This window comes from Salvelinus namaycush, chromosome 4, assembly GCF_016432855.1.
Source record: "Salvelinus namaycush isolate Seneca chromosome 4, SaNama_1.0, whole genome shotgun sequence".
Lineage (NCBI taxonomy): Eukaryota > Metazoa > Chordata > Actinopteri > Salmoniformes > Salmonidae > Salvelinus > Salvelinus namaycush.
In genome coordinates this window covers 84,467,672-84,482,417 of record NC_052310.1, presented here as the reverse complement: position 1 = coordinate 84,482,417, position 14,746 = coordinate 84,467,672, and the positions used below count along the sequence as shown (strand labels likewise).

Here is a 14,746-nt window from a genome sequence, read left to right as displayed (position 1 = left end):
CAGCAGTCACTAACAGGCAGCATCTCTCTGTCAGCAGTCACTAACAGGCAGCATCTCTCTGTCAGCAGTCACTAACAGACAGCATCTCTCTCTGTCAGCAGTCACTAACAGGCAGCATCTCTCTGTCAGCAGTCACTAACAGGCAGCATCTCTCTGTCAGCAGTCACTAACAGGCAGCATCTCTCTCTGTCAACAGTCACTAACAGGCAGCATCTCTCTGTCAGCAGTCACTAACAGGCAGCATCTCTCTGTCAGCAGTCACTAACAGGCAGCATCTCTCTGTCAGCAGTCACTAACAGACAGCATCTCTCTGTCAGCAGTCACTAACAGGCAGCATCTCTCTCTGTCAGCAGTCACTAACAGGCAGCATCTCTCTGTCAGCAGTCACTAACAGACAGCATCTCTCTGTCAGCAGTCACTAACAGGCAGCATCTCTCTCTGTCAGCAGTCACTAACAGGCAGCATCTCTCTGTCAGCAGTCACTAACAGGCAGCATCTCTCTCTGTCAGCAGTCACTAACAGGCAGCATCTCTCTCTGTCAACAGTCACTAACAGGCAGCATCTCTCTCTGTCAACAGTCACTAACAGGCAGCATCTCTCTGTCAGCAGTCACTAACAGGCAGCATCTCTCTCTGTCAACAGTCACTAACAGGCAGCATCTCTCTCTGTCAGCAGTCACTAACAGACAGCATCTCTCTCTGTCAGCAGTCACTAACAGGCATCATCTCTCTCTGTCAGCAGTCACTAACAGACAGCATCTCTCTCTGTCAACAGTCACTAACAGGCAGCATCTCTCTCTGTCAGCAGTCACTAACAGGCAGCATCTCTCTCTGTCAGCAGTCACTAACAGGCAGCATCTCTCTCTGTCAGCAGTCACTAACAGGCAGCATCTCTCTCTGTCAACAGTCACTAACAGGCAGCATCTCTCTCTGTCAACAGTCACTAACAGGCAGCATCTCTCTGTCAGCAGTCACTAACAGGCAGCATCTCTCTCTGTCAGCAGTCACTAACAGGCAGCATCTCTCTCTGTCAGCAGTCACTAACAGGCAGCATCTCTCTCTGTCAGCAGTCACTAACAGGATTCCTCACTAACTGGAGTAACAGCATGGCAATCTGAGTGATTTGGTGGAGAGGAGACAGTCCTCCTGAACACAGTAGTGTGGAGAGAGGATGTGTGTGTGTGTGTGTGTGTGTGTGTGTGTGTGTGTGTGTGTGTGTGTGTGTGTATCAGGTGAGGTGAGCACACGGACACCCGGCTCACCACCGTCAATTAATATGAATGCTTTGTTGACTCCGGTGTGCAGAGCACCGACCGACCCACCGACCGACACACACTTCATTACCCAGACACACTGGCAGTGGGTCTCACTCTGGATAAATGAGTGGTGTGCAGAGCACCGACCGACCCACCAACCGACACACACTTCATTACCCAGACACACTGGCAGTGGGTCTCACTCTGGATAAATGAGCGGTGTGCAGAGCACCGACCGACCCACCGACCGACACACACTTCATTACCCAGACACACTGGCAGTGGGTCTCACTCTGGATAAATGAGCGGTGTGCAGAGCACCGACCGACCCACCGACCGACACACACTTCATTACCCAGACGCTGTGGCAGTGGGTCTCACTCTGGATAAATGAGTGCCCTGCCTTTCCAGCATATGTCTACATGTAACAGTCCATTCTGTACTAAGTGATTGTGCATGCTTAAATAAATGAAGGTTAAATAAATAAAAGTGTGAATAAATAAAGGTTAAATAGAGGTTAAATAAAAGTTAAAGAAAGGTTGAATAAATAAAGGTTGAATAAATAAAGAATGAATAAATAAAGAATGAATAAATAAAGGTTGAATAAATAAAGGTTGAATAAATAAAAGGTTGAATAAATAAAAGGTTGATAAATAAAGGATGAATAAATAAAGGATGAATAAATAAAAGATGAATAAATAAAAGATGAATAAATAAAAGGTTGATAAATAAAGGATGAATAAATAAAGGTTGAATAAATAAAGAATGAATAAATAAAGGTTGAATAAATAAAAGGTTGAATAAATAAAAGGTTGATAAATAAAGGATGAATAAATAAAAGGTTGATAAATAAAGGATGAATAAATAAAGGATGAATAAATAAAAGATGAATAAATAAAAGGTTGATAAATAAAGGATGAATAAATAAAGGTTGAATAAATAAAGAATGAATAAATAAAAGATGAATAAATAAAAGATGAATAAATAAAAGATGAATAAATAAAGGTTGATAAATAAAGGTTGCTCTGACTGCGGTGTTCTCTAAGGTTCTAGTTCTTTGCTCTGACTGCTGTGTTCTCTAAGGTTCTAGTTCTTTGCTCTGACTGCTGTGTTCTCTAAGGTTCTAGTTCTTTGCTCTGACTGCTGTGTTCTAAGGTTCTAGTTCTTTGCTCTGACTGCTGTGTTCTCTAAGGTTCTAGTTCTTTGCTCTGACTGCTGTGTTCTCTAAGGTTCTAGTTCTTTGCTCTGACTGCTGTGTTCTAAGGTTCTAGTTCTTTGCTCTGACTGCTGTGTTCTAAGGTTCTAGTTCTTTGCTCTGACTGCTGTGTTCTAAGGTTCTAGTTCTTTGCTCTGACTGCTGTGTTCTCTAAGGTTCTAGTTATTTGCTCTGACTGTGTTCTCTAAGGTTCTAGTTCTTTGCTCTGACTGCTGTGTTCTCTAAGGTTCTAGTTCTTTGCTCTGACTGCTGTGTTCTAAGGTTCTAGTTCTTTGCTCTGACTGCTGTGTTCTAAGGTTCTAGTTCTTTGCTCTGACTGCTGTGTTCTCTAAGGTTCTAGTTCTTTGCTCTGACTGCTGTGTTCTCTAAGGTTCTAGTTCTTTGCTCTGACTGCTGTGTTCTCTAAGGTTCTAGTTCTTTGCTCTGACTGCTGTGTTCTCTAAGGTTCTAGTTCTTTGCTCTGACTGCTGTGTTCTCTAAGGTTCTAGTTCTTTGCTCTGACTGTGTTCTCTAAGGTTCTAGTTCTTTGCTCTGACTGCTGTGTTCTCTAAGGTTCTAGTTCTTTGCTCTGACTGCTCTGTTCTCTAAGGTTCTAGTTCTTTGCTCTGACTGCTGTGTTCTAAGGTTCTAGTTCTTTGCTCTGACTGCTCTGTTCTCTAAGGTTCTAGTTCTTTGCTCTGACTGCTGTGTTCTAAGGTTCTAGTTCTTTGCTCTGACTGCTGTGTTCTCTAAGGTTCTAGTTCTTTGCTCTGACTGCTGTGTTCTCTAAGGTTCTAGTTCTTTGCTCTGACTGCGGTGTTCTCTAAGGTTCTAGTTCTTTGCTCTGACTGCTGTGTTCTAAGGTTCTAGTTCTTTGCTCTGACTGCTGTGTTCTCTAAGGTTCTAGTTCTTTGCTCTGACTGCTGTGTTCTAAGGTTCTAGTTCTTTGCTCTGACTGCTGTGTTCTAAGGTTCTAAAGACAAATAAGGAAAACAGTCAGGTAGCATCATGGATGACTTTATTATATGTGCAGCTGGTGGTGGAAAAATGCACTTTGATCAATCGGGTTTATTTGGACACCTGTGCTATGTTCAGAAATCAATGGATGGATAAAATACGACTTATTTCATCCCTTGTGCCTCAGACTGCATTCACTGTGACCTTGTTGGCTTTAAGTGGGAGGTTAAGGAAGTTCTAAGGTGGTAGAGGGGAAGAGAAGAGGGTAGAGGGGAAGAGAAGAGGGTAGAGAAGAGGGTAGAGGGGAAGAGAAGAGGGTAGAGGGGAAGATAAGAGGGTAGAGAAGAGGGTAGAGGGGAAGAGAAGAGGGTAGAGGGGAAGAGAAGAGGGTAGAGGGGAAGAGAAGAGGGTAGAGAAGAGGGTAGAGGGGAAGAGAAGAGGGTAGAGGGGAAGAGAAGAGGGTAGAGGGGGGAAGAGGGTAGAGGGGAAGAGAAGAGGTTAGAGGGGAAGAGAAGAGGGTAGAGGGGAAGAGAAGAGGGTAGAGAAGAGGGTAGAGGGGAAGAGAAGAGGGTAGAGGGGAAGAGAAGAGGGTAGAGGGGGGAAGAGGGTAGAGGGGAAGAGAAGAGGTTAGAGGGGAAGAGAAGAGGGTAGAGGGGAAGAGAAGAGTGCAGTAGTCCATAGCTTATTCCCATCACAGTACCAGTGCTGCAGGAATCTAGCATTCACCCCTCAGGACAGAAGAAAGGTCTCCACTCTCTTTAAGCTCCTGTAAAAACACAGAAAACATGTCAATACAGGTCTGATCTTCATACCAGCTGATACATGAGACAATAACAGCCTACTGGACCTGTCATGTAAGTCCCGTTCCAACAGGATCCAGAAACAAATATTCTATTGATGCACAATAACTATGTATATAGATAAAGAGAACTCCTGTCTCATGAAACGAACTATGTATAGATACACAGAGAGAACTCCTGTCATGTTATCACAATGCAGTCCTTAAAAGAACAGTGATTGACAGGTGATCTATTAAAACTGAACTCCAGCTGACTTCAATCACTAGCCACTGGTTGGGCAATACGCTGCTTTAAACCCACCCGGACTACAGGCCTAGTTTATGCAAAGCAAGGCTCTTGGTGAAATAAGTAGGTATATCTAACCGAGGATTACTGTGAGACACACCCTGGGGACTTTACTATCTCAATGTTGTGTCACCTCCCTTAGCATGGTTTAATGTAGTTCACTAAGAAACCTTGGTGTTTACATTACACCAATCTTTTCCTCTGTGCTTTTTACTACCGATGACCCCCCCCCCCCCCCCCCCCCCTTCATGCCGCATGTCTGACTGCACATGGATGAGGACATTAAGCAGGCGAAGCTAACAGAACACGGTGCTTTAGTGACACCTGGTGGAGAGTCTGCGGTACTGCTGTTGCCTCTGTCTGTGACACTGTGACATGCCTGGCTGATCCTGTAAGAGTTGGTTTCCCCAGACACAGATTGAGCCTAGTTTAGGACTAAAAAGCTATTTTAAATGGACAATCTCCATTGTGAACGGTTTATAGACATATTAAGACTAGTCCAGGACTAAGTGGAGGTAATAAGTGTAATTATGGTCTGAGGTGTAAAACAAAAATCACTTCTCACTTTCACAATGTCCAGCCCGCCAATGAGTTCCCCCTTGACATATAGCTGAGGGTACGTTGGCCAGTTTGAGTAGGTCTTCAGCCCCTGTCTAACCTGGACATTGGAAGATAAATGAAGAAAACAATGTTAACATGTAGAATAACATCTTTAGGTTTCACCAACATAGTTTTGTGACAATAATGACAATATACAATCTGCTTTTCTGAATATCACTGCTGAGAAAAAAAAGACTTCACTTAAAATAATCTAAAGCAAGTGTCATAGCCAGATACAGCCTCTTTTACCTCCTCATTTTCCAGGATATCAAAGGTACTATATTCCACTCTGCAAACAGAAAACACAGACATGATATTAACCATCACATCATATTATATTATAAACACAGACATATTAACCATCACATCATATTATATTATAAACACAGGCATATTAACCATCACATCATATTATATTATAAACACAGACATATTAACCATCACATCATATTATATTATAAACACAGGCATATTAACCATCACATCATATTATATTATAAACACAGACATATTAACCATCACATCATATTATAAACACAGACATATTAACCATCACATCATATTATATTATAAACACAGACATATTAACCATCACATCATATTATAAACACAGACATATTAACCATCACATCATATTATATTATAAACACAGACATATTAACCATCACATCATATTATAAACACAGGCATATTAACCATCACATCATATTATAAACACAGACATATTAACCATCACATCATATTATAAACACAGACATATTAACCATCACATCATATTATATTATAAACACAGACATATTAACCATCACATCATATTATAAACACAGACATATTAACCATCACATCATATTATAAACACAGACATATTAACCATCACATCATATTATAAACACAGACATATTAACCATCACATCATATTATATTATAAACACAGACATATTAACCATCACATCATATTATAAACACAGGCATATTAACCATCACATCATATTATATTATAAACACAGACATATTAACCATCATATTATATTATAAACACAGACATATTAACCATCACATCATATTATATTATAAACACAGACATATTAACCATCACATCATATTATATTATAAACACAGACATATTAACCATCACATCATATTATAAACACAGACATATTAACCATCACATCATATTATAAACACAGACATATTAACCATCACATCATATTATAAACACAGACATATTAACCATCACATCATATTATAAACACAGACATATTAACCATCACATCATATTATAAACACAGACATATTAACCATCACATCATATTATAAACACAGACATATTAACCATCACATCATATTATATTATAAACACAGACATATTAACCATCACATCATATTATAAACACAGACATATTAACCATCACATCATATTATAAACACAGACATATTAACCATCACATCATATTATATTATAAACACAGACATATTAACCATCACATCATATTATATTATAAACACAGACATATTAACCATCACATCATATTATAAACACAGACATATTAACCATCACATCATATTATAAACACAGACATATTAACCATCACATCATATTATAAACACAGGCATATTAACCATCACATCATATTATATTATAAACACAGACATATTAACCATCACATCATATTATAAACACAGACATATTAACCATCACATCATATTATAAACACAGACATATTAACCATCACATCATATTATAAACACAGGCATATTAACCATCACATCATATTATATTATAAACACAGACATATTAACCATCACATCATATTATAAACACAGACATATTAACCATCACATCATATTATATTATAAACACAGACATATTAACCATCACATCATATTATAAACACAGACATATTAACCATCACATCATATTATATTATAAACACAGACATATTAACCATCACATCATATTATATTATAAACACAGACATATTAACCATCACATCATATTATAAACACAGACATGATATTAACCATCACATCATATTATAAACACAGACATATTAACCATCACATCATACTATAAACAGCCTTTTCTCCGTCTCCATTCATTCCCTTAAGATCTGTACTCCTCAGCAGTGAACACTAAGGAATATCCCACTGGAGTTAACATGTGATTGAAATTTATCTGAATCTATATGAATAATTAACACTAAATATAACATCAAGTCATCTTATCTAAATAAATCAACAACAACATGATACAGTGGTGTTATTTTACCCTGGGCTGTTCATTATCATGATATAGTGGTGTTACCTCACCCTGCGCTGTTCATTATCATGATATAGTGGTGTTACCTCACCCTGCGCTGTTCAGTATCATGATATAGTGGTGTTACCTCACCCTGCGCTGTTCATTATCATGATATAGTGGTGTTATTTTACCCTGCGCTGTTCAGTATCATGATATAGTGGTGTTATTTTACCCTGCGCTGTTCAGTATCATGATATAGTGGTGTTATTTTACCCTGCGCTGTCCAGTATCATGATATAGTGGTGTTATTTTACCCTGCGCTGTTCAGTATCATGATATAGTGGTGTTATTTTACCCTGCGCTGTTCAGTATCATGATATAGTGGTGTTATTTTACCCTGCGCTGTTCAGTATCATGATATAGTGGTGTAATTTTACCCTGCGCTGTTCATTATCATGATATAGTGGTGTTATTTTACCCTGAGCTGTTCATTATCATGATACAGTGGTGTTACCTCACCCTGCGCTGTTCAGTATCATGATATAGTGGTGTTATTTTACCCTGCGCTGTTCATTATCATGATATAGTGGTGTTATTTTACCCTGCGCTGTTCAGTATCATGATATAGTGGTGTTATTTTACCCTGCGCTGTCCAGTATCATGATATAGTGGTGTTATTTTACCCTGCGCTGTTCAGTATCATGATATAGTGGTGTTATTTTACCCTGCGCTGTTCAGTATCATGATATAGTGGTGTTATTTTACCCTGCGCTGTTCAGTATCATGATATAGTGGTGTTATTTTACCCTGCGCTGTTCAGTATCATGATATAGTGGTGTTATTTTACCCTGCGCTGTCCAGTATCATGATATAGTGGTGTTATTTTACCCTGCGCTGTTCAGTATCATGATATAGGGCTGTTATTTTACCCTGCGCTGTCCAGTATCATGATATAGTGGTGTTATTTTACCCTGCGCTGTTCAGTATCATGATATAGTGGTGTTATTATACCCTGCGCTGTTCATTATCATGATATAGTGGTGTTATTTTACCCTGCGCTGTTCATTATCATGATATAGTGGTGTTATTTTACCCTGCGCTGTTCATTATGATATAGTGGGATCGTACCCTGTGCTGTTCAGTATCATGGTATAGTGGTGTTATTTTACCCTGAGCTGTTCATTATCATGATATAGGGGTGTTATTTTACCCTGAGCTGTTCATTATCATGATATAGTGGTGCTATTTTACCCTGAGCTGTTCATTATCATGATATAGTGGTGTTATTTTACCCTGCGCTGTTCAGTATCATGATAAAGTGGTGCTATTTTACCCTGAGCTGTTCATTATCATGATATAGTGGTGTTATTTTACCCTGCGCTGTTCAGTATCATGATATAGTGGTGTTATTTTACCCTGAGCTGTTCAGTATCATGATATAGTGGTGTTATTTTACCCTGCGCTGTTCAGTATCATGATATAGTGGTGTTATTTTACCCTGAGCTGTTCATTATCATGATATAGTGGTGTTATTTTACCCTGCGCTGTTCAGTATCATGATATAGTGGGATCGTACACTGCGCTGTTCAGTATCATGATATAGTGGTGTTATTTTACCCTGAGCTGTTCAGTATCATGATATAGTGGTGTTATTTTACCCTGAGCTGTTCAGTATCATGATATAGTGGTGTTATTTTACCCTGAGCTGTTCAGTATCATGATATAGTGGTGTTATTTTACCCTGAGCTGTTCAGTATCATGATATAGTGGTGTTATTTTACCCTGCGCTGTTCAGTATCATGATATAGGGGTGTTATTTTATCCTGAGCTGTTCATTATCATGATATAGTGGTGTTATTTTACCCTGAGCTGTTCAGTATCATGATATAGTGGTGTTATTTTACCCTGAGCTGTTCATTATCATGATATAGTGGTGTTATTTTACCCTGAGCTGTTCAGTATCATGATATAGTGGGATCGTACCCTGCGCTGTTCAGTATCATGATATAGTGGTGTTATTTTACCCTGAGCTGTTCATTATCATGATATGGTGGTGTTATTTTACCCTGAGCTGTTCATTATCATGATATAGTGGTTTATTGCCAGCAGCATACCACCCTGCATACCACTGCTGGCTTGCTTCTGAAGCTAAGCAGGGTTGGTCCTGGTCAGTCCCTGGATGGGAGACCAGATGCTGCTGGAAGTGGTGTTGGAGGGCCAGTAGGAGGCACTCTTTCCTCTGGTCTAAACAAAGATCCCAATGCCCCAGGGCAGTGATTGGGGACACTGCTCTGTGTAGGGTGCTGTCTTTCGGATGGGACGTTAAACGGGTGTCCTGACTCTCTGAGGTCATTAAATATCCCATGGCACTTGTCGTGAGAGTAGGGGTGTTAACCCCGGTGTCCTGGCTAAATTCCCAATCTGGCCCTCAACCATCACGGTCACCTAATAATCCCCAGTTTACAATTGGCTCATTCATCCCCCTCCTCTCCCCTGTAACTATTCCCCAGGTCGTTGCTGTCAATGAGAATGTGTTCTCAGTCAACTTACCTGGTAGAATAAAGGATAAAAAAAAAAAAAAAGTGGTGTTATCTTACCCTGCGCTGTGCATTATCTCCAGTATCATGATATAGTGGTGTTATCTCACCCTGCGCTGTTCATTATCTCCAGTATCATGATATAGTGGTGTTATCTCACCCTGCGCTGTTCATTATCTCCAGTATCATGATATAGTGGTGTTATCTCACCCTGCGCTGTTCATTATCTCCAGTATCATGATATAGTGGTGTTATCTCACCCTGCGCTGTTCATTATCTCCAGTATCATGATATAGTGGTGTTATCTCACCCTGCGCTGTTCATTATCTCCAGTATCATGATATAGTGGTGCTATCTTACCCTGCGCTGTTCATTATCTCCAGTATCATGATATAGTGGTGTTATCTCACCCTGCGCTGTGCATTATCTCCAGTATCATGATATAGTGGTGTTATCTTACCCTGCGCTGTGCATTATCTCCAGTATCATGATATAGTGGTGTTATCTTACCCTGCGCTGTGCATTATCTCCAGTATCATGATATAGTGGTGCTATCTCACCCTGCGCTGTGCATTATCTCCAGTATCATGATATAGTGGTGTTATCTCACCCTGCGCTGTTCATTATCTCCAGTATCATGATATAGTGGTGTTATCTCACCCTGCGCTGTGCATTATCTCCAGTATCATGATATAGTGGTGTTATCTTACCCTGCGCTGTGCATTATCTCCAGTATCATGATATAGTGGTGTTATCTCACCCTGCGCTGTGCATTATCTCCAGTATCATGATATAGTGGTGTTATCTCACCCTGCGCTGTGCATTATCTCCAGTATCATGATATAGTGGTGTTATCTTACCCTGCGCTGTGCATTATCTCCAGTATCATGATATAGTGGTGTTATCTTACCCTGCGCTGTTCATTATCTCCAGTATCATGATATAGTGGTGTTATCTTACCCTGCGCTGTGCATTATCTCCAGTATCATGATATAGTGGTGTTATCTTACCCTGCGCTGTGCATTATCTCCAGTATCATGATATAGTGGTGTTATCTTACCCTGCGCTGTTCATTATCTCCAGGATCATGATATAGTGGTGTTATCTTACCCTGCGCTGTTCATTATCTCCAGTATCATGATATAGTGGTGTTATCTTACCCTGCGCTGTGCATTATCTCCAGTATCATGATATAGTGGTGTTATCTCACCCTGCGCTGTGCATTATCTCCAGTATCATGATATAGTGGTGTTATCTCACCCTGCGCTGTGCATTATCTCCAGTATCATGATATAGTGGTGTTATCTCACCCTGCGCTGTGCATTATCTCCAGTATCATGATATAGTGGTGTTATCTTACCCTGCGCTGTGCATTATCTCCAGTATCATGATATAGTGGTGTTATCTTACCCTGCGCTGTTCATTATCTCCAGTATCATGATATAGTGGTGTTATCTTACCCTGCGCTGTTCATTATCTCCAGTATCATGATATAGTGGTGTTATCTCACCCTGCGCTGTTCATTATCTCCAGTATCGTGATATAGTGGTGTTATCTTACCCTGCGCTGTTCATTATCTCCAGTATCATGATATAGTGGTGTTCTCACCCTGCGCTGTGCATTATCTCCAGTATCATGATATAGTGGTGTTATCTTACCCTGCGCTGTGCATTATCTCCAGTATCATGATATAGTGGTGCTATCTCACCCTGCGCTGTTCATTATCTCCAGTATCGTGATATAGTGGTGTTATCTTACCCTGCGCTGTTCATTATCTCCAGTATCATGATATAGTGGTGTTATCTCACCCTGCGCTGTGCATTATCTCCAGTATCATGATATAGTGGTGTTATCTTACCCTGCGCTGTGCATTATCTCCAGTATCATGATATAGTGGTGTTATCTCACCCTGCGCTGTTCATTATCTCCAGTATCATGATATAGTGGTGTTATCTTACCCTGCGCTGTTCATTATCTCCAGTATCATGATATAGTGGTGTTACCTCACCCTGCGCTGTGCATTATCTCCAGTATCATGATATAGTGGTGTTATCTTACCCTGCGCTGTTCATTATCTCCAGTATCGTGATATAGTGGTGTTATCTTACCCTGCGCTGTTCATTATCTCCAGTATCGTGATATAGTGGTGCTATCTCACCCTGCGCTGTTCATTATCTCCAGTATCATGATATAGTGGTGTTATCTTACCCTGCGCTGTTCATTATCTCCAGTATCGTGATATAGTGGTGTTACCTCACCCTGCGCTGTTCATTATCTCCAGTATCATGATATAGTGGTGTTCTCACCCTGCGCTGTTCATTATCTCCAGTATCATGATATAGTGGTGTTCTCACCCTGCGCTGTGCATTATCTCCAGTATCATGATATAGTGGTGTTATCTCACCCTGCGCTGTTCATTATCTCCAGTATCGTGATATAGTGGTGTTATCTCACCCTGCGCTGTTCATTATCTCCAGTATCATGATATAGTGGTGTTCTCACCCTGCGCTGTTCATTATCTCCAGTATCATGATATAGTGGTGTTATCTTACCCTGCGCTGTTCATTATCTCCAGTATCATGATATAGTGGTGTTATCTCACCCTGCGCTGTGCATTATCTCCAGTATCATGATATAGTGGTGTTCTCACCCTGCGCTGTTCATTATCTCCAGTATCATGATATAGTGGTGTTATCTCACCCTGCGCTGTTCATTATCTCCAGTATCGTGATATAGTGGTGTTATCTTACCCTGCGCTGTTCATTATCTCCAGTATCATGATATAGTGGTGTTATCTTACCCTGCGCTGTTCATTATCTCCAGTATCATGATATAGTGGTGTTATCTTACCCTGCGCTGTTCAGTATCATGGTATAGTGGTGTTATTTTACCCTGAGCTATTCAGTATCATGATATAGTGGTGTTATTTTACCCTGAGCTGTTCATTATCATGATATAGTGGTGTTATTTTACCCTGAGCAGTTCATTATCATGATATAGTGGTGTTATTTTACCCTGAGCAGTTCATTATCATGATATAGGGCTGTTATTTTACTCTGAGCTGTTCAGTATCATGGTATAGTGGTGTTATTTTACCCTGAGCTGTTCATTATCATGATATAGTGGTGTTATTTTACCCTGAGCAGTTCATTATCATGATATAGTGGTGTTATTTTACTCTGAGCTGTTCAGTATCATGATATAGTGGTGCTCTCACCCTGAGCTGCTCATTATCTCCAGTATCGTGATATAGTGGTGTTCTCACCCTGAGCTGTTCATTATCTCCAGTATCATGATATAGTGGTGCTATCTCACCCTGAGCTGCTCATTATCTCCAGTATCGTGATATAGTGGTGTTCTCACCCTGAGCTGTTCATTATCTCCAGTATCATGATATAGTGGTGTTATCTTACCCTGCGCTGTTCATTATCTCCAGTATCATGATATAGTGGTGTTATCTTACCCTGCGCTGTGCATTATCTCCAGTATCATGATATAGTGGTGTTACCTCACCCTGCGCTGTTCATTATCTCCAGTATCATGATATAGTGGTGTTATCTCACCCTGCGCTGTGCATTATCTCCAGTATCGTGATATAGTGGTGTTATCTTACCCTGCGCTGTGCATTATATCCAGTATCATGATATAGTGGTGTTCTCACCCTGCGCTGTGCATTATCTCCAGTATCATGATATAGTGGTGTTATCTTACCCTGCGCTGTTCATTATCTCCAGTATCATGATATAGTGGTGTTATCTCACCCTGCGCTGTGCATTATCTCCAGTATCATGATATAGTGGTGTTATCTTACCCTGCGCTGTTCATTATATCCAGTATCATGATATAGTGGTGTTATCTCACCCTGCGCTGTGCATTATCTCCAGTATCGTGATATAGTGGTGTTATCTTACCCTGCGCTGTGCATTATCTCCAGTATCATGATATAGTGGTGTTACCTCACCCTGCGCTGTGCATTATCTCCAGTATCATGATATAGTGGTGTTATCTCACCCTGCGCTGTTCATTATCTCCAGTATCATGATATAGTGGTGTTATCTTACCCTGCGCTGTTCATTATCTCCAGTATCGTGATATAGTGGTGTTATCTCACCCTGCGCTGTTCATTATCTCCAGTATCGTGATATAGTGGTGTTATCTTACCCTGCGCTGTTCATTATCTCCAGTATCATGATATAGTGGTGTTATCTTACCCTGCGCTGTGCATTATCTCCAGTATCGTGATATAGTGGTGTTATCTTACCCTGCGCTGTTCATTATCTCCAGTATCTGAAGACTGAATCCACATTTGGCTTGCTACAGATACAGGAAGAAAAACAGACTTTAGAAATAAAACAGATAACTTAATCATACCCATGTATCTTAATAACAAAGAACATACACGTTATAATCAACATATTAACTCATTTCAGATCCTCCAACAGGTGAGTCCAACACGAAACCATTTTATTGCAGAACAAAATCACAGGAAGCAATGTTTCTGGTCATCAATTATTATTTTTTAAAGACAAAGATCATTTCAAATAGCTAATATAAAAATGGTGCTTTCTGAGTGAGTAGGAGAAATGCTTTCAAGATAACACATGGTTAAGTGGCGGCAGGTAGTCTAGTGGTTAGAGTGTTGCGCCAGTAACCAAAAGGTTGCTGGATCGAATCCCCGAGCTGACAAGGTAAACATCTGTCGTTCTGCCCCTGAACAAGGCAGTTTAACCCACTGTTCCTAGGCCGTCATTGTAAATAAGAATTTGTTCTTAACTGACTTGCCTAGTTAAATAAAATAATTAAAATAAATAAAAAGTACTACTCTGAAGCAGGAGAAGTTGGGACTTCTTCACTCCAGAATGAAAAGCACCAAAC

The 14,746-nt window shown here is 40.1% G+C and overlaps 1 protein-coding gene across 2 annotated transcripts in view; it reads right to left on the bottom strand.

Annotated features, from left to right (window-relative positions):
* Positions 1–3,968: 3,968 nt before the first annotated feature.
* The window catches only part of glrx3 (glutaredoxin 3), a 40,748-nt gene continuing 29,970 nt past the window's right edge, over positions 3,969–14,746 (bottom strand). For both annotated transcript variants that reach the window (XM_038992456.1, XM_038992457.1), the window contains 4 exons: positions 14,133–14,185; positions 5,342–5,381; positions 5,058–5,150; positions 3,969–4,173 (listed from right to left, as the gene is read on the bottom strand). In XM_038992456.1, coding sequence (XP_038848384.1) covers positions 4,123–4,173; positions 5,058–5,150; positions 5,342–5,381; positions 14,133–14,185 — 237 coding nt within the window. In that variant the 3' untranslated portion in view covers positions 3,969–4,122. The remainder of the gene's footprint in view (positions 4,174–5,057; positions 5,151–5,341; positions 5,382–14,132; positions 14,186–14,746) is intronic.